Source organism: Felis catus, chromosome A2 (genome assembly GCF_018350175.1).
Source record: "Felis catus isolate Fca126 chromosome A2, F.catus_Fca126_mat1.0, whole genome shotgun sequence".
Classification (NCBI taxonomy): domain Eukaryota; kingdom Metazoa; phylum Chordata; class Mammalia; order Carnivora; family Felidae; genus Felis; species Felis catus.
The window spans coordinates 5,197,345-5,223,779 of NC_058369.1; the positions used below are offsets into that span (position 1 = coordinate 5,197,345).

Genomic DNA, 26,435 nt, shown 5'->3' on the forward strand with positions numbered 1-26,435 from the left:
TCCTTGGTCAGAGACGTTTCTGTGATACCAGGAGGAGAATCACTTCCCCATACCTCCCAACCATGGGTCATTTTCCTGTCCTTCGAGACCTCCAAGTTAGTCTGCATTCATCCCACAAGGACCTCCCATTCCAGCGCTCCATGGTAACGCCCAGTGCAACAACCATGTACCTGTGCAAGCCATTAGTGGATGCTGCCTGTTTACCTCTCCTGTTTTGTGAACTGACATAGGAATATGAGAAGTTTTGCCTTTACCTCCCTCCTGATTATTTTTTTTTCCCAGGACATTCTATTCCATAGATCCCCAGAAATCCCCAGAAGGAGAGGTAATCCCATGTTGCCACAGTAAACTGGCCAGGGTTCCTCAATGTTGCCACTATTGACGTTCTGGGCCAGATGGCTCTTTGTGGTGGAGGGCTGTCCTGTGCACTAGATCATAGTAGTACACCCCCCTCCCCCAGCCCAGTCATGACAACCAAAGATGTCTCCAGACATTGTCCAATGTCCCCTGGAGGGGGTCGGGGTGCAAACTGCCCTCAGTTGAGAACCACTAGCTAAATATAATAGCAAGTGCTGACTTTCATAACCATCCAATATAGATGCATCTGGCCAGTGGGCAGATTTTCTCCACGTGGTGATATAGGGATCCATTTCCTTACATCCGTTGGTCCTTATATGCCTTGTGGCTTTGGAATCCCTGGTTCAGCCAGTGGTGGGGAAAGAGGGAGAAGGCACACCCACTTTGTAACCATCTCAGCCCAGAAGTGGCAAATGTACTTGCTCACATTCCATAAGTGAAAACTAGTCCCATGGCCCCAACCTGGATGCAGAAGGTTCTGGGAAATGTTGTCCCTGGTTGGGTCACCATTTTTTTTTTTTTTGGTGACAACTCTATGCTTTGTAAGCATAACTTTTGCAGGATTTCTAGCCAGCTCCGCCTCATGCCCATTCTCAACCCTATAGATATTGATGAGTGCCTTTACATCAGCCTTTCCAACGCGACATGCACCAACACCCCTGGGAGCTACTTCTGCACCTGCTCTCCTGGCTTTGCACCAAGCAACGGACAGCTGAACTTCACAGGCCAAGACGTGGAATGCAGAGGTGAGAAGAGGGGTTCCTGGCTCTCCCTGGAAAGAAGTATGTCCTCGTTCTTCTGGGTTGTTTGACACTCTTGAGTCCTTTGCAGATATCGATGAGTGCTCCCAGGACCCATCACCATGTGGCCCCAGTTCTGTCTGCACCAATGCCCCGGGCTCCTACAGCTGTAGCTGCATTGAGGGCTTTCGTCCTGATCCAGAAGGCTTCTTCAACTTCAACTGCAAAAGTAATTGTCTCTTTGTGCCTCTCAGCAGTGGAATCTGCATCCTGGTTTGGTTGTAAACCCTTCCATCCACCCAACCTCTGGATCCTCCTTTTACCTTCGCTTCATCCTCAATCCTCTCTTTCTCATTTATTCATTCACTCACAGATTGATTCACTCATTCGATAAATTATTTGGGGGGGGGGCATCTATTAATTAGTCAAACAGGCCCCTGCACTAGGTCCTGAGAATTCAATCCTGAATGTAATGATGTATGTAGAGCACACACACATAATCACGTAATAACCAAAATCAGCGTGGCAATTGAACAATCATAGTGTACTTTGGAATGAGTAATGAGATATTTAACATGCTATGGGCAAGTGATATTTAAGCTGAAGCTTGAAGCAAGAGTAGGAATTATCCAGATGATGAGTGGATATCTGAGTGGTCCAGCTTGTGGCATGTGCAAAGGCCCTGAAGCATTAGGTATACCTAAGGAGGTGGGAAGAGTTCAGGTCCTGCAGGAACTGGTGAGCCATGTGAAGAATTTTGAAGGTTTGGGGGGTTTTCTGTTTGTTTGTTTTCTTTCTTTTCTTTCTTTTTTTTCTTTTTCTTTTTTTGCTGAGAACAATGGGAAACTGAACAGCTTGATTTTTTTATTGAAAAAATGTTTTAGTGTTTATTTTTTTTTATTTTTTTAACATCTATTTATTTTTGAGACAGAGAGAGACAGAGCATGAATGGGGGAGGGACAGAGAGAGAGGGAGACACAGAATGGGAAGCAGGCTCCAGGCTCTGAGCCATCAGCCCAGAGCCCAACGCAGGGCTCGAACTCACGGACCGCGAGATCGTGACCTGAGCTGAAGTCAGACGCTTAACTGACAGAGCCACCCAGGTGCCCCTGTTTATTTTTGACAGAGAGAGAGCACACACATGAATGGGGGAGGGGCAGAGAGAGAGGGAGACACAGAATCTGAAGCAGGCTCCAGGCTCTGAGCTGTCAGCACAGAGCCCGACGCGGGGCTCGAATTCACAGACTGTGAGTTCATGACCTGAGTCGAAGTTGGATACTCAACCAACTGAGCCACCCAGGTGCCCCAACAGCTTAATTTTTTTAATTGTAGATTACTTGATACGTTAAAGATAGAGGTAGTTTATATGGAGGCAATGAAGTATAATATGTATAATATTATACAATAATAGTGTGTCAACATGAGAGCTAAGATCTCATCAATTTCGTGTGTTTCATGCATGTTCCTTCCCTATTTCATCTTCCCTACTCCTCCCCAGAAAGGACCACTTGGAACTTTGTATTCATAATTCCCCTACTTTAAAAAAAAATGACCTCCGTGTACATATCCCTAAACAATACTTTGTTTAGTTTTGTTTGCTTTGGAGCTCTATAAAGGTGGCATCGTGCTCTGTGTCGTCTTTTCCGACTTGCTCTTTTCACTCAGTATCCTGCTTCTCAGAGTCCGTGGTGTTTCTGCCTGTAGCTGTGGTTTGCTCATTTCCGCTGTCATGTAATATGGTGACGAATAGATTTTAGGCAGGGGGATAATGAAATCAGACTTGTCTTTTTTTTTTTTAATTTTTTTTTCAACGTTTATTTATTTTTGGGACAGAGAGAGACAGAGCATGAACGGGTGAGGGGCAGAGAGAGAGGGAGACACAGAATCGGAAACAGGCTCCAGGCTCTGAGCCATCAGCCCAGAGCCCGATGCGGGGCTGGAACTCACGGACCGCGAGATTGTGACCTGGCTGAAGTTGGACGCTCAACCAACTGCGCCACCCAGGCGCCCCCAGACTTGTCTTTTAATCACAGCTTGCTGTGGTTGAGCTTTGACTTGGTAGCTTTCGTTTCCTTCCTAGGGATTCCCTTCAAGTGTAAAGAAGATGTGATACCCAACAACGAGTGGGTCCAGCAATGCCAAGTGGGAGAAGCACTGATGGCTGAATATGTAAGTATTTTTGAAGCTTCCTAGCTCTTGAGGTTCCTAGAAGAGCTTCTAGCCTAGAAGTCACTCAAGTAGGATGTTGTTTTGCAGCTTTCACAAAGGCCAAAATAACAGTGGCCTAAATCGTATAGCAGTTTACTTCTCTCTCTGTAACAATCTGGGTGTCAGCTGTGGAGAGTTGATATGATGGTTCTGCAAATGCTCTGCCATCAGCAACACCAGCCCTCCCACTTTGTGGTCCAAGATGGCTGCTCCAGCCCCTGCCATCACGTCTGCATTCCAGCTGGTGGGCAGGGGGGAAGGTGAGGTGAAAGACATAGTTCTTCTCTTTAAGGGTATAACCCCGTATGACTTCTGCTTACACCTACCTTCAAGGAAAGCTGAGAAGGGAGGACATTTATCTAAAACTTGGGAATTCTTTTCCAAATAGAAGAAGGGATGTTGGAGTCTCGTTACCAGTGAAGGTGCTGTGTCTGTGTGATATGGGAGGAGAGATGCACAGCCCCTGGGCCAGGCATAAAGGAATTTGGATATCCTGATTCTCTAACGAAGTTGTTCCAGTGGTCAAAGTCTCCATGAACATCTTCAGGAATTGACGTGATAATTTTCAATATGAGCTTATAAATTAGCTTTCAAATTTCCCTGCACTTTTTAAAAAATTTTTTTAATGTTTATTTATTTTTGAGACAGAGAGAGAGAGAGAGAGAGAGCACGAGCAGGGGAGGGGCAGAAAGAGAGGGAGCCACAGAATCCGAAGCAGGCTCCAGGCTCCGAGCTGTCAGCACAGAGCCCGACGCGGGGCTCGAACCCAGAAACCGCAAGATCATGACCTGAGCCTAAGTCGACACTTAACCTACTGAGCCACTCAGGTGCCCCAAAATTCCCATGCACTTTGGACCAATGTTATTTTTTGGAAGAATTTAGGTGATTTAGAAATTTAGATGAAATACACCTAAAAATTGACCATTCTTCCCACTTTTAAGTGTACAAATGAGTGGCATTCAGTATATTCACAATGGTGTGCAACCACCAGTACCGTCTCTCAGACATTTTTATCCCCTCAAAAGAAACCTGTCCCCAGCAACATTGCTCTCCAACTCCTCCTGTGCCCAGGTCTTGGTAAACAGTAATCTGCTCTCTGTGTCCATCAGTTTCTGCATCCTGGATATTTCCTATAAATGTAATCACAGAATACGTGGGGTTTTGTGTGCGGCTTCCCTCATTGAGCACGATGTTTTCAAGGTTCGTCCACATTGTAGCAGATGCCAATGCTTCACTCCTTTTTGTGGCTGAATAATACTCCTTTTGGACCACTGGGGTTTACTCACACATTTCCCCCATCTTTGACCCCACAAAGTAGTTTTGCTGTTTCTTCCCATTTGCTCCTTTTGTTCACAGAAGAAAAAGGTACTGTGGTCCCAGTTCTGCTGAAAAGGCGAGTTTCTATTTTCCTGAGAATTCTAAAGCCTGCTTCTAGCAGCTCTTAAACTTGGGAGTTTAAGACCACCCATATGGTGGGCTAGATGGCCAATTTGTACTTTACACACTGAAGGATGGATTGATCAGTGCTCACACATGTTCTTCTTCTGGGGCACAGGGTTCCTTCTGCACACTAATGAATACCACCTTCAGTGTTCTGGACAATGCCTGTGAAAACAAAACCACCGTGGTTTCTCTGAAGGTAACAGCAAAGTCTTCATAATTGTGTTTTCAGCTTCAAACATCTTGGTGGGGGGGGGGACACTTTGGGCACGGAAAGTCCTCTTTAAATGGATTAACATTTAATTTATTACAGAATTAATAAATTCTGTATTTTTACAGAATTTGAAACCTGTTTCAAAATTTACCACACAGTAAATTTCAAAATTTACCACACAGTAAAATTCCCTTCTCTGTCTAGTGAGTTTTTTTATTTTTATTTTACTTGTGGGGGGAGGGGCAGAGGGAGAGGGAGAGAATCTCCAGCAGGCTCCACACTTAGTGCAGAGCCTGATGCAGGGCTTAATCCCACAACCCTGAGTTGGACACTCAACCAACTGAGCCACCCAGAGACACCCAGTTCTATGAGTCTTATCAGCTGAGTGGATTTGGGTAGCCACCACCACAATCAGAATATAGAACAGTTCCTTTTCCTCCTGAAACATTCCCTTGGGGTTCCCCCAAACATTGTTAGATGTTCTCCCCACCACCGTCTCCTGTATATCCCTGTCTCTTCTCTGTCGTTGGAGTTTTGTCTTTTCAAGAATGTTATATTAACGGAATCACACAGGATGTGGCTTCTCTCACTCAGCATAATGCCTTTGAGATTCATGAAGGTTGTGATCTGTAGTCTCAATTCTTGTTTTTTTTCTGCTATAAACATTCACGTACAGTTTGTGTGTGTGTGTGTCCCTGATTTTTTGTTTCTCTGGGGTAAATACTTAGAGGTGGGATTACTCAGTCCTTACAATGATAGACTTTAAAAGATTTTCTTAAGATTTTAGTTTTTCTTAAGATTTTATGTTGCTTATGGCTTATGATTAAGATTTTATGTTGCTTATGGCTTTTTCTTAAGATTTTATGTTGCTTATGGCTTATGACTTATGGCTGTTGTTTTATTTAAAAATTCAGTTGCTTTTGTACAAAAACAAGAATGATACTTTCCTTTGCAATTTGATTGATTTAAAATTAATTTATTGGGTATAATATAGTTGTCCATTAAGTGTGCATTCATTCATAAGGTTTTCAGACTGAATTTCCATAAGCAACAAACCTTCTGACAAACTAGGTTAAATTCTCTCATTTTATACTGTGTTTATGAATATTCTTATCCCCCCCCCACCAAATTTTGAATACCTAATGAGGAATATTTACAGAGCTAAAAGGCAAAGTCATTATGCCCTCGAGGGATTTATAAATCCAATCAACCAAATGTATACATATAATAATTCATATTTTTAAATTTTTTTAACGTTTATTTATTTTTGAGACAGAGAGAGACAGAGCATGCACGGGGGAGGGGCAGAGAGAGAGGGAGACACAGAATCGGAAACAGGCTCCAGGCTCTGAGCCATCAGCCCAGAGCCCGACGCGGGGCTCGAACCCACGGACCGCAAGATCGTGACCTGAGATGAAGTCGGACACTTAACCGACTGCACCACCCAGGTGCCCCAATAATTCATATTTTTAAATGTTCAAAACCATTTATCAACAGCCACATTCTCTGAAATTGTTCATATGAAACACATATTCATCTCACATCTAAATGCTTTAGGCAGCGAACTCTCGTGGTTAATCAGTTAGTTTCTCTAACATAAGGAACTGCTCCAAACCCCTTCAACACCCCCTTCTCAGAGTATGACAAAGATGGAAAAACTTTGTAAATAAAGCACAGAAGTGATAACCCCGTGGAGTTTTAGTTTGCCTACTAATTTTTTGCTTTCCCAAGGAAATGAAATCACCTTCCCAGCCAACAATAGATTTCACATTTTGAAGGGGGGGTTTTTTTAAATTTTTTTTACATTTATTTATGTATTTTTGAGAGACAGAGACAGAGCATGAGCAGGGGAAGGGCAGAGAGAGAGGGAGACACAGAATCCAAATCAGGCTCCAGGCTCTGAACTGTCAGCACAGAGCCCAATGAGGGGCTCGAACTCATGAACCATGAGATCATGACCTGAGCCGAAGTTGGACACTTAAGCTTAACTGACTGAGCCACCCGGGCCCCCCTCGAAGGGAGTTTTAAGATCTCCTCAACCATAGAATTGAAGACCACATTTTCCCAGGATGATTCTACCTGACACTTTTCTGTATGTCGGTGGGGACGGACCCCAAACTCACCTGGCATATGGTTACGTCCTGTTTCTCCAGAACAAACGTCTCAAGTTATACCATCATCCATGTTTAACTGAAATTCTTTTCATGTTTTTATTGTCCAATTTGGATAAATAGAAATTGTTATTCCTACTCAGATTTCAGTTAATTTCCTTCCCCATATGACCAGAGTCCATTACTTTCTTCTTCGTATTTATTAGGTTGTGAATCCTTTTCACATTTTTTTGTTGTTGGGGTCAAAGTCATTGCATAAGCCAGTTTATTGACAATAATCAATAAAAGGAATTGTATTGACATTAATGTCAATATTATTATTGCTATTTCTTTAACTCTATTCCTCTGACATAATCAATGTTAACATTTGGATGTATAACCATATCCTTTCACTTTGTGAATGTATGTCTAACACACACACACACACACACACACACACACACACACACTGAAGCCTTTTAGTGAGCACTTACTAGAGGGATTCCGCCTCTGCTGCTGGATAACAAAAGTTCAAATCTTGCTTCTCCCACCTCCTATACATGTTCTGTTTCCCCACACAAAAAATGGAAATCATAGTTTCTACTTCATAGATTTCTTTCTAAAATGAAGTTAACATACATAAGATACTTAATACTTGGCTCGCAAGAAAGTATTATTTTTATCTCTGTGTGCCAGAAATATTACTATCATAAATACAAAAATGTTAATGAAAGTACTTGTTTTTTAAGAGAAATGAGGTAATATCTGTGTTATCCTGTAATTTGCTTAACTTAACAACAGCTCACTGACCTTTTTGCTTGTTAGTGTGTGTGTGTGTGTGTGTGTGTGTGTGTGATCACTGTTTTATTAACAGCTGTGTACTATTCTGTGATTTGATTTAGTCATTTATTTAGCCAATCTGTCGGACATTCAGACTTTCCAACTTCATGTTGTCAGAAACCATACTGAAATAAACATCACTGGACAAGATCCTTGCACAGTTTTTAAGCATTTCTGGAAGGATTAATTCCAGGAAGGAAAACCTCTGGGTCAGAGCTAGGTGTAACTGGGGCTATTCCAGGTGCTGACTTAAAGGCTACACCAATTTGAGAGGGAAAGGAGGAGAAGGGGAGAGAGAGAGAGAGAGGCAGAGGGAGGGAGGGAGAGAGAGGAAGAAGGAGAGAAGGAGAGAGAGAGAGGGAGTTGAGAAGGGGAGAGAGAGAAGGAGAGGGGGAGAGGGGGGAGAGAGGGAGGGGGAGAGCAAGAGGGAGAGGGAGAGAAGGAGGGAGAGGGAGACAAGGGGGAGAAGAAGGGAGAGAGGGAGAAGAGCTGCTGTCTCAGGGGCAGGGGAAGAGGGAGAGAGTGCACATGCACAGACACACCTTTCCTTGCAGAGTGCGGCTGAGAGCCTTACCTCTGTGCTCGAGCAAACATCCACATGGTCCAACTTCTCCCAAGAGGAGACCTCTGCCCTGGCCACTGTCATACTGGAGAGTGTGAAGAGCAGCACCCTGGCCGCTTTCCTGAAACCCTCAGCCAATGTCACTCAGACTGTTCAGACGGAACACTTGGGTAAGGTGGCAAGGTTCCATCTGGGTGCTGCTTTTGAGGGGGGCCGTGGGCAATGCTATGCCCCATGGCTTTCCCGTACACTACTTCCCCCAACTGTTTCAAACCTCAGAGCCCACAGAAAAGCAAGTCCCAGGATAGTAACAGCATCTCCCATTTACTGAGTGCCTGGCCTTGAGGTAAGGGTGTGTGTCATTGATTCATTCAACAACTGTCTGAGCCCCACAGTAAACAAAGATCTAGTAAATGAAACAGAGATAGTGCCACTGATTACCTGGCTTACATTTTAAAGGGCTACCTCCAGTTCCATTGCCTATTTTGTTGTCCTGGGGACCCCCGCAATTAGTGCCATGTCACAGGTGAGAGACCTGAGGCTCAGAGAGGTTAAGTCATTGGTTGTGTTTGCACAGCTGGTGAGTGGCAGAAGCCAATGCAGCCTCTGAGCCCTTGTCCACTCTGCTGGGTTAGTCCAACCCGTTCCTACTTCCTCTGGCTTTGGAAAACTCATCTACATTTAGAGCAGCCAGAGGGTCCGGACTATGTTGCCTTCCATCACTGTTGGCCTCAACCCCAGCTTTCCCTGAGGCACCCCCTAAGGTGCGAGCCCTCACCCCTGCAGCCCCACCTGGGTTTCTCTCATTTGTTTGCGGCTATCATCCTCCCGTCACTCACTCACCACGGGGCTCGAGGTCTTTCCCATGATGAACTGGCCTTTTTTACTCTTTGCAACTAGGTAGGTGTAACTTTGTGGGGCAGGAAACCGAATTTAGGACCCACTTTCTGGGGGACCTCGGGCAAAGTCTCCCTATCTCCTTTTAGAAATTGAAAGCAAGATCATCCAGGGAGAATGTGCTGAAGAGAACATGATCCTTCACTTCAAAGCCAAAGGGAATGAGATGAAAATTCGGTGCTCTACAATCAAGGAATCTGAATCCATAGGTACAGAGGTGCTCCTGAGAACCAGGGAGGGGGGCTGCGGTGTATCCGATTGGCAAACATTTACCAGTCAACTCTTGGGTTCCAAGACCAGTGAGGTAAGGCCCCTGCCCTCAGGGAGCCAGATATTAAATACATAAACACTCCCAATAATGGACTACCAAGAGCTTGGCTGGCTGGTATGGCAGCCACCAGCCATGTTTTGTGATTGAGCACGTGAAATGTGGCCAGGCTGTACTTTACGACCTGGTAAAGTACACACCGGAATCCAAAGGCTTGATACAAAAAAATGGTGGAGAAAATCTCATGCATACTTCTTATATGGATTCTAGGCTGAAATGATGATGTTTTGCATGTGTTGCAAAATTAATTATTAAAATTTATTTTACCTGTTTTTGACTTTTGTAAAATCTGGCTACCTGAAAATTTTAAATTATCTGTGTGGTTCATGTTATAATTCTAGCGGAAAGCGCTGATCTGTATCAGGGATCGGCAGGCTTGTCCTATAGAGGGCGGATTAGTAAGTATTTCAGGCATGGAGGGCAAAAGAGTCTCAAAGTACAAAGACGTTCATACACGATGTGTAAATGAATGGACGTAGCTGTGCTACAGTAAGTTTCATTTACACGAAACAGGCAGTGACCAGATTGGCCTATGGGCTGCTGTTTCCCACTCTGGTGTGCAGGGCTCAGGGAGCAGGCCTGGGACATCCCTGAAGGCCACCAACATGGAGAGGGGAAGCCTACCAAACAGATGAACGAGACTGACCATCAGTGTGGGAGGGGACTTGTATCCCACTGCTCAGTTTGATTATCCCTTAAAGACATAAATTCATATTCATTTTTAAAAATTTTAATGTTTATTCATTTTTGAGGGGGGGGGAGAGAGAATGAGTGGAGGAGGGGCAGAGAGAGAGAGGAAGACACAGAATTTGAGCTGTCGGCACAGAGCCTGACATGGGACTCGAACCCACGCACAGTGAGACCATGACCTGAGCCAAAGTTGGATGCTTAACCGGCTGAGCCACTCAGGTGCCCCTGTATTAATTTTAAATGTAGCCAAATGTTGCCATGCTCAGAGCAGGCCCCTGGAGGTCCGGAAGTACGTGAGGTATTACAGTCTGTATATGTGTGTACTTGGTGGGTCATTGATAGTCACTACTGAGCAAATTATTCCTTTTTCTTTTTCTGTTTGCATTTAGGGAATATTACAGGGACCATCGGGGTAGCTTTTGTCTCCTTTTCGGGGATGGAGTTGTTTTTAGATGAGAGTTTCTTCCAAGACCCTCAGAACCCCTTGGCCAATTCCCAGAGGAGGCTAAAGATGAATTCTCACGTTGTGCAGGGCATCATGACTGGGGAGAAGCAAGATGGGTTCTCTAACCCAGTCATTTACACGCTGGAGAACATCGAGGTTTGTGAAGTGGTCCCTGTCGAACCCCCATCTACCTACTGAGAACACTTCACCCCACAGTGAGCTTGACTTTCCTTTCTGATAGAGACCCATGAAGGCATCATCCTTCTAGCAAGTCAAGCCCGTCCCCCAAATCCACCTCCAGAGGAGTGGGCTCTCATATATATATATTATATGTATATAGTATATATAAGTAGTATATAGTATATTTAACATATATAGCATATATTAAAAAAATTTTTAACGTTTATTTATTTTTGAGACAAAGACAGAGCATGAACAAGGGAGGGGCAGAGAGAGAGGGAAACACAGAATCTGAAGCAGGCTCCAGGCTCCGAGCTGTCAGCACAGAGCCCGACGCGGGGCTCGAACTCACAGACCATGAGATCATGACCTGAGCCTCAATTCCACCAACTGAGCCACCCAGGAGCCCCTATATAGCGTATATTATATACAGTACCTATAGTCACCCACTCATCACTGGGCAAGATTGGGCTCAGATTGAGGAATGTTGATGCAGGAACATTTACAGGGACTTTATTACATTGGCCATGCCAAGTCGGTTGTAGAGGCATCTCTGGTATCCACGACCTTTCTCTCCATCCTCGCACATTGAAATATTACATCGCCCTCCATTCCCTCCCAGACATGCCCGCATCTTCTTGCGGGTCATCTTGAGATGACTCTTCAAGTTGGTCATACTGAACCCGTTTGACCAGAGCCTTTACGTTTTCAGCCAAAGCAGACGTTTGAGAGTCCTATCTGTGTTTCCTGGGACGCAGATAGGGAGGGTGGCAGGTGGATACCCTCTGGCTGTAAGATCCATGAAGTTTCTGAGATGTATACTACGTGCAGCTGTCATCACATGATGAACCTGGCCGTCATCATGGCTTCTGGGGAGCTCACGGTCAGTACGGATTCTCTGTGTTCTAGCTCTCCAAATCCAAGGGGAAAATATTGAACGAACACCCGTTGCGTGTCTCCCATGGCCTTGGGTGTTGTGGGACGGCGTCATGGGGGACAGGCAGGGTGTGCAATGCCTCTGCCCTGGGAGAATTCATAGTTTGGCTGGGAAGCCGTGGCATTCACATATGAAAGGAGAAATGACCCTGAACAGGTTAAAACTGACAGATCCCATTTACAGAGCCTATCCTGTGTTGGACCCTTTATTTTCAGTTAAATGTTTTCAGGCCATTTTACAGGATGGAGGCTGAGGTTCCTTAGCCCACTTACTCAGAAATCTAAGTGGCTGGGGATGAGACCTGAACCCAGGACAGTCTCCTTCCACAAAACCAAGTAAATGGTGCGAGAAGTTGTGCTATAGGAATCCAGAAGTGTGTCCGTGAGAGCTGGTGATGGGTCAGGGTGGGGATGGGTGAAGTGAGCCTTGGTGAGTGGGCAGACGCAGTGGAGGGGGAGGACATAGAGGGCATTTGTATGCTCCCTGCATAGCTGTGAGCACTTGAAGTATTTTCATTTAGTATCGCTTAGCGTATTCATCGGTATCCTCTCTTAACAGATGAGGGAGCTGAGGCACAGAGTAGCCACGTGTCTTTCCCAAGCTCCTACAGCTAGCAGCTGCCAAAAGTACAGTCGGTTCTCTTAACCACCACAAAACAAAGTAACAAAGTAACAAAGTCATAGGGACTAGCTCGGGAGATGGTGTGCTTTGGCACATCTTTAACACAGAAGGAACTCAGCATTTTTAAATCAGTCATGCGTAATGGCACAGGGGAAGGATCCGGCTTGCCCTGTCTACTCGCAGAAATTGGGGCATCTCAGAACGCCTGTATGGCAGGCCTGGTTCAGTGCAGGAAACAGTAATCACTCTAGCTATTTCAAATACGGAACAGGATGCCCACAAAATCACAGGGAGGGTTGGAGGCGTTGAAGTCAGGGGTTTCCACTTGGGGTTTAGCTTCAAGATCAGCCCTCTGCAGCTGTAATCCAGAGGTCAGAAATTGCTGCTGTCGGATCACCCCACCTCCACACAATCGAAGAAGGGACAGCTAGAACGTGGAGTCCAGCCATAACTTGCTCCTGTCTAGAAGGCTGGTGTCTGCCTCCATTCTGCCTTCCAAAATTTTCATGCATATACCTCATTGGAAAACCTAAAGAACATCCAGGACCCTACCCCCAGGACATTATGGGAAATGTAGTTTATAGACACCCTGCCCTAATGTGACAGGGGGTGGGGCACAGGACAGGAGTGGGAATGGGTGTTGATGGATGCCAAAGGGTGACGATGGACAATATCTCAGTCACTCTGAGTGTCAGAAGGAGAAAAGGTCCCCGAGCCCTTTCTGCCCTGGTCAGGAGTCTGGATAATTCTTTTTTTCTGCCTGGAGGGATGTCGACCCTTCTGTGAATGATGTATCTGCTTCCTGACAGACGGAGTTACCCTTGTACATCATTAGCCACGTGGGTTTGATCATCTCCCTGGTGTGTCTCGTCTTGGCCATCGCCACCTTCCTGCTGTGTCGTGCCATTCACAACCACAACACCTACCTCCACCTGCACCTCTGCGTGTGCCTCTTCTTGGCCAAGACTCTCTTCCTCACCGGTGTAGACAAGACTGGCAACCAGGTCTCACATCCCTCAGGCTGTGTCCTTGCCCAGCCCCACCATCTCCATATCTGCCCCTGCCCATCCTACCCAATTATCTCTATGCTAGGTCCCACCTCAGGACCTTTGCACGTGCTATACCCTCTTTTGATAATACTTGTTCCCCAATTCTTTACCTGGTTTACTCATTCTTGTGATAGGTGTCAGTTTAAAATCATTTCCCTGGTCATGTTATATATTGTGGTGGTCTCTCCTATTATTCTTTAAACTGGTTATTACCTTGGATGATTCTTACTCCTAGGGGACACTCAGCAATATCTAGAGACATTATCGGTGGTTATCCCTGGGAGAGGGTGCTACTGACATCCAGTGGAGACTAGGGATGCTTCCAAACACCCTACAGTCCACAGAACAGCCCCCATGAAAGAAAATAATCTGGCAACAGTGTTACAAATGTCAACAATACCACAGCTGAGAAACTCTATCCCTTATCAGTCTATTTTTTCTCTTTCCCAGCTTTTATTTGAAACCATATTGATTATTTGTTGATTTACTTGCTGTATATTCCTCCCCCCCCAACACACACACAGTAGACTGTGAACCCCATGAGAGCAAGACCTTTGGCCAATTTACTCCTTATAGCTATACCAGAAACATAGTAGGTTCTTAGGGTTTTTCCAGAAGGAGCACTATTGACATTTTGGCTGGGGTGATCATTCTTTGTGCAGTTTACTGTCACATGTTTAGCGTCCCAGACCCCTTGAGAACTCAATGCTAGTACCACACGTCCCTCCCATCATTTGACCAGGAGCGAGCAAACTTTTTCTGTTTTAAAGAAGCAGGCATAAATATTTTTCGCTTTGCAGATCCTAGGGTCTCTGTCACAGCCACTCAACTTTGCTGTTTTAGCATGAAAACTGCCACAGAAAATACAGAAATGGATATGGCTTTGTGCCAGTGAAACATTATTTACAAAACAGGCAGCCAGCCTGATGGCTATAGTGTGCTGACCCCTGCACTCAATATCTTCAAACATCCTCTGAAGTAGGGCGATCAGCTATCTGTTCTCAAAACTCTCCCGGTTTTAACACTGAAAAGTCCCATGTCCTGGGAGACACCAGTCCCGGGCAAACCCTACCAAAGGGATGAATGAGTAGGCTGTACTTGGAATTTCCAATCAAAGCAGCACCCCCGCCCTGTCATCTGAACCTGCTCCTTGGAGGGGGCGGGGGTCCTGAGTGGGTGTGCCTCTCTTCTCCAGACGGGCTGTGCCATCATTGCAGGCTTCCTGCACTACCTTTTCCTCGCCTGCTTCTTCTGGATGCTGGTGGAGGCTGTGATGCTCTTTCTTATGGTCAGGAACCTGAAGGTGATGAATTACTTCAGCTCTCGCAACATCAAGATGTGGTACCTCTGTGCCTTTGGCTACGGGCTCCCAGGGCTGGTGGTGGCTGTCTCAGCCGGTGTGCGACCACAGGGTTACGGGATGCGTAATCGGTAAGTCATATCCTTCTCTCTCCCTGAAGACCCTGCTGTCATGGTTCACGATGATAATTACATGAACAAGAAAAGCAGTAACATTAGTGGTAGTTGTGTCTACCATTTATTGAGCTCTTTATGCTTTGTGGGTCTCAGGGCTGCCGTGTCCAGTAGCACAACTTGCACACTGCACAACTCCAGGAGCCACTGTTTGCACTATAGAACAGGTGAACGGTGGTGGTGTAAACAATGAAACTCGGTTGTACAGTTTAAAAATCATGGATTCTGGAGCCAACCTGCTTGGGTTTGAATCCTGGTTCCACCACCTTCTAGCTGGGCTACCTTGGGCGAGTTACTTAACCTCTGTAGGCTTCCATTTCCTCATCCATACAATAGAAGCTAACAGCAGCGCCTACATCATAGTGTTGTGAGGGTTAAATGAGTTATTATCTGCAAAACATTTAGAACGGTGTTTGTCACAGGGCTGCGTGCAAGATGATTTGGGGTAGTATGCTGGTAAGTATAATTTAAAAAATATTTTTGTATTTATCTTATGGGGCATCAGGGGGAAAAAAATGCCAGCATACCAGCCACACTCATGATATAGACAGGAGTCCATTTGTAAGTTTTTAAAAAATGAACCAACTTTTAAAATCAGGTGAATGACACGATAAGCAGTATGTGGCTAGGGCAGAGACTAAGTCACTGCATCATATGACAGACCCTGGAGATAGCGGTGCTGTTCTAATTTACAGATGAGGAAAGCGAAGCTTTCTTGCCATTACCGTGAGGACATAAATCTAGGTCTTTGCAATCCCAGGGCCCGCGCTCATCACCCTGTGTTATAGGCATTGCTGACTTGTGGTTAGGGGACTAAATATTCAGCTTTCCTCCCTGCCTACTACTGATGGTTTATAGGTGAGGCCATGAGATAAGGGGTGAGGGAAAGGAATTCATAGTAAGTGAGCACTCATCAATTCTAAATCCTGTAAGCTGTACAAACATGTATTATCTCTGATACTTCTCAACAGAAATCCTATGTGCGAGGACTAAGAGTCTCCATTGCATACAGTGTAAATAATGTCCCCCAGATTTGGGCAGTGTGCAAACTGTGCTGCTGCACATGGTGGTGCATAAAGTAACAGCTTAATAAATGGTAGCTTCCGAGGAAATAGAGGCTCAGCGCAGTTGCCCAGGGTCACACAACTAGTAAATGTCCAAGCTGAGTTCGGATCTGACTGCCTTGTCAGGGGATGGCGGTGACAGTGCAAGGCCACCATGACGAAGTGCCTGATGTTGATGTGGGTAATATAAGCCCTGACACAGACCAGAGAAGGATGATAGTATATGGGAGTGGGAAGGTTCATGGAAGGCTTCCTGGAGGATGTGGAATTTGAATGAGCCTTAAGCTCTATTGAAATGTACATAGGCAAAGAGGAAAGGTCGTGGCAACATAGGTGAGGGCAAGGGAGGGCTTAGGGTGTGTTTGGAGAGCAGATGGATAGGACTGAAAGATGGGGGGGAGAGGGGGAGGGGCATGGAATTTGGAGAATACCTTCTAGCTGGTGGGAACCACAGAACGTTTTGGAAGACAGGGGTAGTATTGAGAAGGATTTGAGATGACCTTAGGAAGAAGCACTGGGGAGTGGGGCGAGAGAAGGAGCAAACATGGGGTGCATTCTGAGCAGGTGCAGCTGTGGGTAACAGGCTCCATCCCAGTGGGTATCCCTGGGAAACTGTGTAGGGCATGTGCCTCCAAAATCCCACCCAGGGGGCATATTTATACATCTCTGTCGCAGCAGCCATTGGTCGAGGGCTGCTCCCGGGAGAACTAATTCTCCAGGGTTTTCAGTCTGATGCCTCCAGGAGGAGTTGCAGAAGCTTATAAGGAAATTGGCTGCTATTTATTGAAGCTGTTGTTCCTGAAACAGCAGAGACGGCTTCTTCTGTGCAATCTCCACCTTTTTTATTGCTACGACTTGGAGAATCACGTTCCGGGGAGAGAACATCTGGTTGGCCAACCTTGATTATTTTCCTTCTCTTGTGGGGGCGAGGCACACTTCCGCTGAAGGAATATTGGGGTGCGGTTCCTGGACGCGGGTGGAATGGTTGTCAGATGGTAAAAACAGCAAAAATCTACCAGAGGCCTGAAGGAAAGAGGCAATGCCTTCTCTCCCTCCTAGTCCTTCCTCCCTTCATTTAAGAAATAATTACGGGGGCGCCTGGGTGGCGCAGTCGGTTAAGCGTCCGACTTCAGCCAGGTCGCGATCTCGCGGTCCGTGAGTTCGAGCCCCGCGTCGGGCTCTGGGCTGATGGCTCAGAGCCTGGAGCCTGTTTCCGATTCTGTGTCTCCCTCTCTCTCTGCCCCTCCCCCGTTCATGCTCTGTCTCTCTCTGTCCCAAAAATAAATAAACGTTGAAAAAAAATTAAAAAAAAAAAAAAGAAATAATTATGGAATGCCTCATCCATGCCAGGCTTTGCACTGAGTGCTGGGTATTTGGAGAAAAACAAAAGCTCGAGGCCCAGATTCTCATACAGCTCATAGTCTGGAAAGGCGGAGAAGGACAATTTTCAAGGAAACAAACACCACCATGATTTATGATACCGAGAGATGCTATAAAAAAAGAAAAGCATTATGCTCTGCTAGAAAAAGACGAGGGGTAGGGAGGGTCCCTAGGGGCTTTTCAGAGGAGGTGACATTAGAGCTGAGATTTGAACGACCAGGTGTGCCAGTAAAGAGGTCTCAACAGAAGGGAAGAGGTTGCAAAGGTTACGGGCTGAGGGCGAGCTCTACTCTGGACACCGCGTGAACACTTCAGGAACGTTTGCACAGGAAGAAGGTCTGACAGCAGACGTGGGCCAAAGAAAACTGAACTGTCACCCGCCCCATCATGAGAGCATCTCAGGGTCGGCTGCCTATAATATCCTCCATTAGTGGATTGGTTGGGGCCTGAGTAACTGTAGGGTCAAGAACTAAACAGTCACCGATTCCTGTTTCTCTTGGTAGCTGTTGGCTGAACACAGAGAGAGGGTTCGTCTGGAGCTTCCTGGGACCAGTCTGCGCCATCATCCTGGTAAGCAAATTGCTTGGTGCAGGGTGTTCGGGAGCAGAAACAAGGAAACCCAAGGAACCAAGAAGTGCCAGTGAATGTTGCCTATAGCTGAGGTCAAACATTCTCCCTTCTGATCCCTGGTTCTTGAGATTTCCAAATTAGAGTGCAATTTCTTTGACTTGTGATTTTTTTTTTCTTTCCTCTGCCAACATGCAAATCCCCTGGAGGGGAACACAATCTTATCTGTCTGTTGTGTTTCAGTAAGAATGGGTCTATTGATGTCTTCTGGGGTGAATGAGAGAAAAGGAAGGAAGGAAATGGAGAGAAATTGGTTGGGGGGGGGGTGGTGAGAAGAAAACAGTGGGATGGAAGAAAGGGAAGCCTAGAGATTTTTTTCAGCTTTTTTCAGCTTTATTGAGATATAACTGACAAATAAAAATTGTGTATCACAAACATAGTATCCACAGTATCACAACTGGGTGGCTTAGAACAACAGAATTTGGCATCCTCCAGGAAGACTTCCATGAACGTTCCCACTCCAGTTTTGGAGGCTGGAAGTGTAAAATCAATGGGTTGGCAGGGCTATGTCCCCTCTGGAAGCCCAGGAGAAGGATATGTTCCAGTCTTATTTTCTCTATTTTTTATTTTGTGTGACACAGGGGGCAGGGGGAGAGGCGAAGGGCAGGGGGTGGAGAGAGACAGAGGGAGAGAGAATCCCAAGCAGGCTCCACACTCAACATAGAGCCTGATGTGGGGCTCAATCCCACGACCCTGGGATCACGACCTCAGCCTAAATCAAGAGTCAGTAGCTCAACCAACTGAGCCATCCAGGTGCCCCTCCATTCCAGTCTTCTAACCAAGAGACTGGTAGACTCAGGAGTCCCTTGGCTTATCGATGTTTGGCTTTCTCTGTGCACGTCTGCCTCTGTGTCCAAATCTGCCTGTTTTATAAGGTTATGTGGGATTAGGGTCTGCTCTAATGACTTATTTTAATTTGATCACCTCTGGTAAAGACCCTATCTCCAAATAAGATCACATTCTGAGCTCCTGGGGATTAGGTCTTCAACGGTTCAACCCAAACAAGGCACTGATCTTGATTCTAACTTCCCATTTGCCTCCATATGGGATGGAAACCAGGGGAGAGTACCCAAATGAGAACAAGTAAAGGCTCCCTATTGCTATAGTAAGGGAGTTGGCCACCACCACTTGCAGTGAGTAGAGACTCAGAAGCAGGGAGAGGAGCGGGGAGGCTTTTTCGGGGGAAAAAAGAAGGCTTCCGGTGTGCCTGGTTGGAGGCTGGAGGCCTTGGGACTCTATAGGCAGGCTAACTCAAAGCAGGACGTCCTATGCAAATGCTTAGGGGGAGCATATTGGCTTTTTCCTTTGGGTCCTATGTTGGAAATGAGGGCAGAAGTTAGGGAGGCTGTGAGCCCACAATCAACAGCTGGCTGTTTAGGGTTGACTGCCGGAGGGCTTATTACTTGGCTTCCTGGAGTGATAGCCGCACACTATGGGTTTTTGACGGGTGGTCTGGCCGTTGCCCATTTGTGCACACCCAACACCCCAGTCCTTTCTGCTTGACTCGGTAGATCAATTCCATCCTCCTGACTTGCACGTTGTGTATCCTGAGGCAGAAGCTTTCCAGTGTCAATGCTGAAGTCTCCACGCTCAAAGACACCAGGTACAGTCCTGCCTTCCCCTCCTCTCTCTCGGTCTCCTTCATTCTTCCCACAAACATTCCCTGAGTACCTTTTGTGTGCTTAGTCCTGTGCCCGGGACAGAACAGCACAGTTTCTAGATCTGGGGTCTCAGACACCAGGTCTGCCACTTACAAGCTGTGTGGCCTTAGGCAAGTTACACAACCTCTCTGAAACTGTTTCCTCATCTGTATACTGGGGATATTAACATTGCCCACTTACTGTGGCTTATGAAGCATTAATACAGTTACTAGGAAGGGTGAGTATTTCATATATTGTAACCATTAATACATTTTCTAATTCATTTACTGCACATAACTATATGTGTATATATATATATATATATATATATATATATATATATATATATATTTTTATGTTTGGGACAGAGAGAGACAGAGCATGAACAGGGGAGGGGCAGAGAGAGAGGGAGACACAGAATCGGAAACAGGCTCCAGGCTCTGAGCCATCAGCCCAGAGCCTGACGCGGGGCTCGAACTCACGGACCGCGAGATCGTGACCTGGCTGAAGTCGGACGCTTAACCGACTGCGCCACCCAGGTGCCCCAACTATATGTGTATATTTACAAAAATAGAAGCATACTATCTACTCAATTTTTAGGGCCATTTTTTCTCTTAATGTCATGAATATTTTTTCTATTTAGAAATTCTTTGACAACATCTTTCTCATTTTTTGTAAAGCATTTCAGTATAATAATGCAGCACAACTTATTTAAATCATGCCTTATTCATGGACATTCAAGTTGTTACTGTTTTGTTTTTTTTTGAGGGGGGAAGGGGAGGGCTATTATAAACGGTGTGGTCTCAAATACCCTTGTAGATAGATCTTTTTCCACATCTGTGGTTATTTGATCATAACAGTAGGCATGAAATTGCCTGAGTTAAAGGGCAGGTTGGATTGTCATACTTTTAGTATATATTGCAAGTTGTTTTCTAGAAAATTTGTTTCCATTTGCAGGAGTGCTTGCTTACCTACAGCTTAGCCAACACTGGGGTTTATCATTTTTGTTGTGATGTTTTGCTGATATAATAGTGAAATATACTATCCTATTATTTTAGTTCTGTCTATATTACAGATGTGGGACATTTTCATAATCTTATAGACTATTTGTGTTTGTAACTTCATCACTCAACTAATCTTCACTTTAAGAACCTACCAAAGTCAGGGGCATCTGGGTGGCTCAGTCAGTTAAGTGTCTGACTTCGTCTCAGGTCATGATCTCATGGTTCATGAGTTTGAGCCCCACATTTGGCTCTCCGCTCTCAGTGCAGAGCCTGCTTTGGATCCTATCTCCCCCTCTCTCTGCCCCTCCCCAGCTTGTATGCACTCTCTCTCTGTGTCAGAAATAAATAAACATTAAAAAAAAAAGAACCTACCAAAGTCAGACATTGTCTAGGTTTTATTGTCAGGAACCATATAGATGTCCTTTGCTTGTTTTCCTATCAGTGTCCAGTCCCTCATCCATCTTAAAATTTGAATATTTAAATATTTTTAAATTTTAAATTTTAAATATTTAAAAGTTGATACAGAAAGTTGAAAACAAAGTTAATACATGCAATGGTAAGAAAAATTAATCAGTACAAAAGAGAATACATGGGAAATAATTCTCTCTTCCCAGATCTCTCCCACCCTAAGCAGCCATTATCACTTGAATTGAGCTTCCTTCTAGAATATTCTATACTTACACATCCACATTCTGATTACATAAATGATAGGATATTATACATATCATTCTGAACTTTTTTTTCCCCTACATAATAGGTAGCTGATTTCATCTCAATACTTGTGGTTAAAAACTAACAAAAATGGTTTTTTGCCAGACACTGCTGTAAGCATCCTTAGAGACTTATCATCTCATTTAATCTGTAGAACAATTAATACCACCCTGTAGGTATTGTATTATTATCTCTATACCAACTTGAAGAAACTGAGGCACAAATCCACAGGTGTTCAGAGCCTGTACCCTTACCCCCTATAGTATATGGTCACTCTCATCTCATTTAAAAAAATGATTTTATAATTTGCTTTTAGTCTCTATAGATTTGCCTAGTCTGGATATTTCCTACAAATGGAAGCATATACTCTGTGTCCTTCTAGGTCTGACTTCTTTCACTGAGCATAATGTCTTCAAGTTTCGTCCACATTGTAGCAGGTTATCAGCCGTCATTCCTTCTTATGGCTAATACTGTACTGTATGGACAGACCATGTTTTGCTTTATCCATTCATCAACAGATGAACCTTTGGGTTGCTTTAGTTGGGGGAAGAGTGGGGTGGGGAACGAATGCTTCATAGGTGTAGGTTTCTTTTCGGGGAGATAAAACTGTCTTAGAACTGGGCGGTGATGATGTTTGTACAGCATTGTGAATGTGCCGAATCCCACTGAATCGCACACTTTAAATGGTTAAAATAGTGCATTTTATGTTATGTGAGTTTTTCTCCAAGAAAAATGTCATCGTATTTCATACTTATGGCGTCACCATTCCCCAGCTCTTGGACCTGCGGGTCCTCCACGCATTCAATCGCTCTAAACAATATTGCATTATGTATACATCCGCACATCTTTGTGCATTGTGTATCTGTAGGCCAGCTGCCTTTTAAATACCAATAGGATTCGATTTCCCTGCCTCTGGGCTTGCAGACTCTACCCCACGTTTCTTCCCCCCCAGGTGGCTGGTGATATGGTGGCAGCCTGGTCCATGAGGACAACAGCCACTTCCAGGAACCTTATCCTCTGTAAATCTCTCCCCCCAGGTTACTGACGTTCAAGGCGTTTGCCCAGCTCTTCATCCTGGGGTGCTCCTGGGTGTTGGGCATTTTCCAGATTGGATCCATGGCCAGTATCATGGCCTACCTGTTCACCATCATCAACAGCCTGCAGGGGACCTTTATCTTCATCATTCACTGTCTGCTCAACCGCCAGGTACAGCGCTGCCCTTCCTGAGCCCGTCCTTCTGGGGAACACACCTGTGTCAGCCACATGCCTGCATCTAGGAATAACTCATCTCCTTGTGACCTGTCTCTTCCTCCAGGTGCGGGAAGAATACAGGAAGTGCATTACCAGGAAGACGAAACGTAGCCCTGAGTCCCAGACCTCAGGGATGTTACTGTCCTCTGTCCCCTCCACCTCTAAATCGGTGAGAGACAGTGTGCTTTATGCAGCTTCCGTTCGAATGGAATCGCCACTTCTTAGCAATACCATTACTGTGCACGGAGAACCTGCTGTGAGCTGTGTGTCCACGTATATCTGCACATTCGATAAGTGTGGGGTTCAAGAGTTGGGGTCCAGGAGCCAGGCAGCCTGGGCTCAAATCCCAGCTTTGCCCCATGGTAGCTGTGTGAACTGAAGAAGATAAAATGACTTATATAGATAAAAGATGAGAATACATTAAGGATTTTATTCTACTCATTAATCAGTGAGGAAGTGAGGCAGATGTTAAACTGGCTCAAAAGAAAATTCACAGAACATACATACATATGATGTAATGTATATTATGTATTATGTAATAGGTATCATATATATCTCATATATTGCATACATTATACATAGTATACATTATATATATATATATATATATATATTTATGTAATACATATACGTATATATAATGTATTATATATATATATATATATATATATATATATATATATATACACACACACATGTATTACATAAAACAGACATAGGTCTGTTCCTTGCATTCTTTTTTGAACCAGTTATAACATCTTGTCGATAATTTTATAGGGGCACCTGGGTGGCTCAGTCGGTTAAGCGTCCGACTTCGGCTCAGGTCATGATCTCGGTCCGTGAGTTCGATCCCCGCGTCGGGCTCTGTGCTGCCAGCTCAGAGCCTGGAGCCTGTTTCCAATTCTGTGTCTCCCTCTCTCTGACCCTCTCCTGTTCATGCTCTGTCTCTCCTTGTCTCAAAAATAAATAAAGTGTTAAAAAAAATTAAAAAATAAAAAATAAATAAAAAATAAATAAAATTAAAAAAAGATAATTTTATATATAATCACAAATATAAATAGAATTATACATATAATTATAGTTATATATTATATAATTATACAGTTATATACAATATATAAAATTTCATATTATATAGTATGAAAGCGAATTATTTAAATTTTTTTTTCAATGTTTTTTATTTATTTTGGGACAGAGAGAGACAGAGCATGAACGGGGGAGGGGCAGAGAGAGAGGGAGACACAGAATCGGAAACAGGCTCCAGGCTCCAAGCCATCAGCCCAGAGCCTGACGCGGGGCTCGAACTCAAGGACCGCGAGATCGTGACCTGGCTGAAGTCGGACGCTTAACCGACTGCGCCACCCAGGCGACCCTGAAAGCGAATTATTTAAATGTATGGATTACATGACTTACACTACACATATTTAATTTCAGAAACATTGAAATGAATGTGCAAATGGAAGCAAGACTGATTTTTACACATAATTCCACGATTTTGCATTACTATCATTGCTATTTAAAATCTATAGAGTTGTAAAATTGCACTTTACACAATAGCTCTCCTATCCCCCATTACAATTTTTTATTTTTTTCACTGATTTATTCCAAGAACAAGTAACTAAGATTCAGTGGCTTAATTAAATAGGAAAAAAACTCATTTTTTTTTTTTTTTTTGCAAGAATAGAAGCCCAGAGTTAGGTGCTGCTGATATTGGTTATGTTGCTCAGGGGTGTTGGAAAGGACCTAGGTTTTCTCTACTTTTGCATTCCACTATGAGCTTGTTGACTTTTCATCAGAGGATTTTCATGGTTGTAAGATGGTTGCCATAGCTCCGGACATCACGACCACGTTGAAGGCAAGAAGAGGGGTAGGGAGAAGCCACAGACTCTCCTTCCACAGGAAATAAAACCTTTCCCAGAAACCCCTCATTGGGCTTCCCTTCTACTAATTGGTCAGAACTGTATCACCTGACCATACATACTTACAAAGAAATTTGACAAAGCAAGTATTTGGCTTTTAATAGTGGAAGCTATTAATGGTGAAGAGGTTGAGAATAGCTTTAGAGTTTGCCATCAGTGCCTACCACGGCAGAGACTGCCCTGTTAAAGTTTTAATGTTTATCTTTCTAGTGTTTGTTTCCATATTTCTCTCTCTGTATTTATAAGACCCAAGTATTTCTAAAACCCTTAGACTTACATTGTACTCGTCCTGCTGCTGATTCTAATTCTGATTTCTCTCTCACAGGGCTAAAGATCTTTCTTACTGCCAGTATGCTATGAAGCAACATTTGAGGAAAGCAGATACCTACGGGAGCCTTCTCTGAAGTCTCTTCCCGGCTTAATGTGCAGATGTGGGATCCTGCCAGCCCCAGCACTCTCTGGGAAGCCAGAATTTCTGTTTCAGATTATCAGTTCTGCTCTTTGAGTTCCCAGAGTTTTGTGGAAGCCACAGATCCCAGTGCAATGGCATGACCAAGATTATTGGGCTACCATTTTGTTTTCTCCTAAATTCATTGTTGTATGGCTCCTAGTGTACTTCTCCCGCACCCATCATGTGCCTGACACAGAGCAGCCCTCCATAAATTATTTGTCATATGACTGACCGACTTAGCCTTTGACAAAGATTCCTGCTGCTCTTAAAGAAACAGTCAGTATCATGGTAATGGTGGCCCCAGGGTATGAATAAAACACTTAGACCTATAGACTACTTTTGTACAAACACTTCCAAGAGCCCTGTTGGTGAGTAGGAGCTCTGGATGGGGCAGGACCCCAGTGTTTCATGGAGGGTTGCAGTGCTTGATGGCAACACCCTTTGGGAAGTGTTTTGGTTTCCTGGAACCTTTCAGGGAACCAACATCTCTCTTCCTTCCAGGAACTTTCTTGGAACTCGTCTAGGATTCACATCGCCATCCCACCTTGCCCTCCATCCTCCGTAAAGTCCTGATTGCCAGAGGGAGAAGAGGGAAATAAAAGTTTTAATAAATTTTTTTTTTGAGACAGAAAGAGACAGAGCATGAACGGGGGAGGGTCAGAGAGAGGGAGACACAGAATCTGAAACAGGCTGTCAGCCCAGAGCCGGACACCGCGGGGCTCGAACCCAAGAACAGGGAGATCATGACTTGAGTGGAAGTCTGATGCTTAACCCAGTGAGCTACCCAGGCATCCTTCTGCCAGTGCTTTTAATGTATTCCTACTACCCTCAAAGGATTAGTTTGCAAGGAAATAAACTTATTTTTTTCTTTTGACAACTCAGAATGTTCTCAGTTTTAAAATAAATGTTTATTTATTTTGAGAGAGAGAGAGACAGAGCGCGAGTGGGGAGGGTCAGAGAGAGGGAGACACAGAATCTGAAACAGGCTCCAGGCTCTGAGCTGTCAGCACAGAGCCCGATGCGGGACTCGAACTCATGAACCGCGAGATCAGGACCAGAGCCGAAGTCAGACGCTCAACCGACTGAGCCACCCAGGCGCCCCAGGAGATGAAAGTTTTAAATTTTTTTTTTCAACGTTTATTTATTTTTGGGACAGAGACAGAGCATGAACGGGGGAGGGGCAGAGAGAGAGGGAGACACAGAATCGGAAACAGGCTCCAGGCTCCGAGCCATCAGCCCAGAGCCCGACGCGGGGCTCGAACTCACGGACCGCGAGATCGTGACCTGAGCCGAAGTCGGATGCTTAACCGACTGAGC

General features: G+C 44.8%; 1 protein-coding gene across 6 annotated transcripts in view; it reads left to right on the forward strand.

Annotated features, from left to right (window-relative positions):
* ADGRE1 (adhesion G protein-coupled receptor E1) overlaps positions 1 to 25,449 on the forward strand; it is an 87,864-nt gene extending 62,415 nt beyond the window's left edge. For all 6 annotated transcript variants that reach the window (XM_045044833.1, XM_045044834.1, XM_045044837.1 and 3 more), the window contains 15 exons: positions 963 to 1,103; positions 1,189 to 1,326; positions 3,178 to 3,266; positions 4,861 to 4,944; positions 8,444 to 8,621; positions 9,438 to 9,557; positions 10,756 to 10,967; positions 11,704 to 11,874; positions 13,359 to 13,553; positions 14,794 to 15,029; positions 18,019 to 18,085; positions 19,654 to 19,745; positions 22,535 to 22,703; positions 22,813 to 22,917; positions 24,993 to 25,449. In XM_045044833.1, coding sequence (XP_044900768.1) covers positions 963 to 1,103; positions 1,189 to 1,326; positions 3,178 to 3,266; positions 4,861 to 4,944; positions 8,444 to 8,621; positions 9,438 to 9,557; positions 10,756 to 10,967; positions 11,704 to 11,874; positions 13,359 to 13,553; positions 14,794 to 15,029; positions 18,019 to 18,085; positions 19,654 to 19,745; positions 22,535 to 22,703; positions 22,813 to 22,917; positions 24,993 to 24,998 — 2,003 coding nt within the window. In that variant the 3' untranslated portion in view covers positions 24,999 to 25,449. The remainder of the gene's footprint in view (positions 1 to 962; positions 1,104 to 1,188; positions 1,327 to 3,177; positions 3,267 to 4,860; positions 4,945 to 8,443; positions 8,622 to 9,437; positions 9,558 to 10,755; positions 10,968 to 11,703; positions 11,875 to 13,358; positions 13,554 to 14,793; positions 15,030 to 18,018; positions 18,086 to 19,653; positions 19,746 to 22,534; positions 22,704 to 22,812; positions 22,918 to 24,992) is intronic.
* Positions 25,450 to 26,435: the final 986 nt, after the last annotated feature.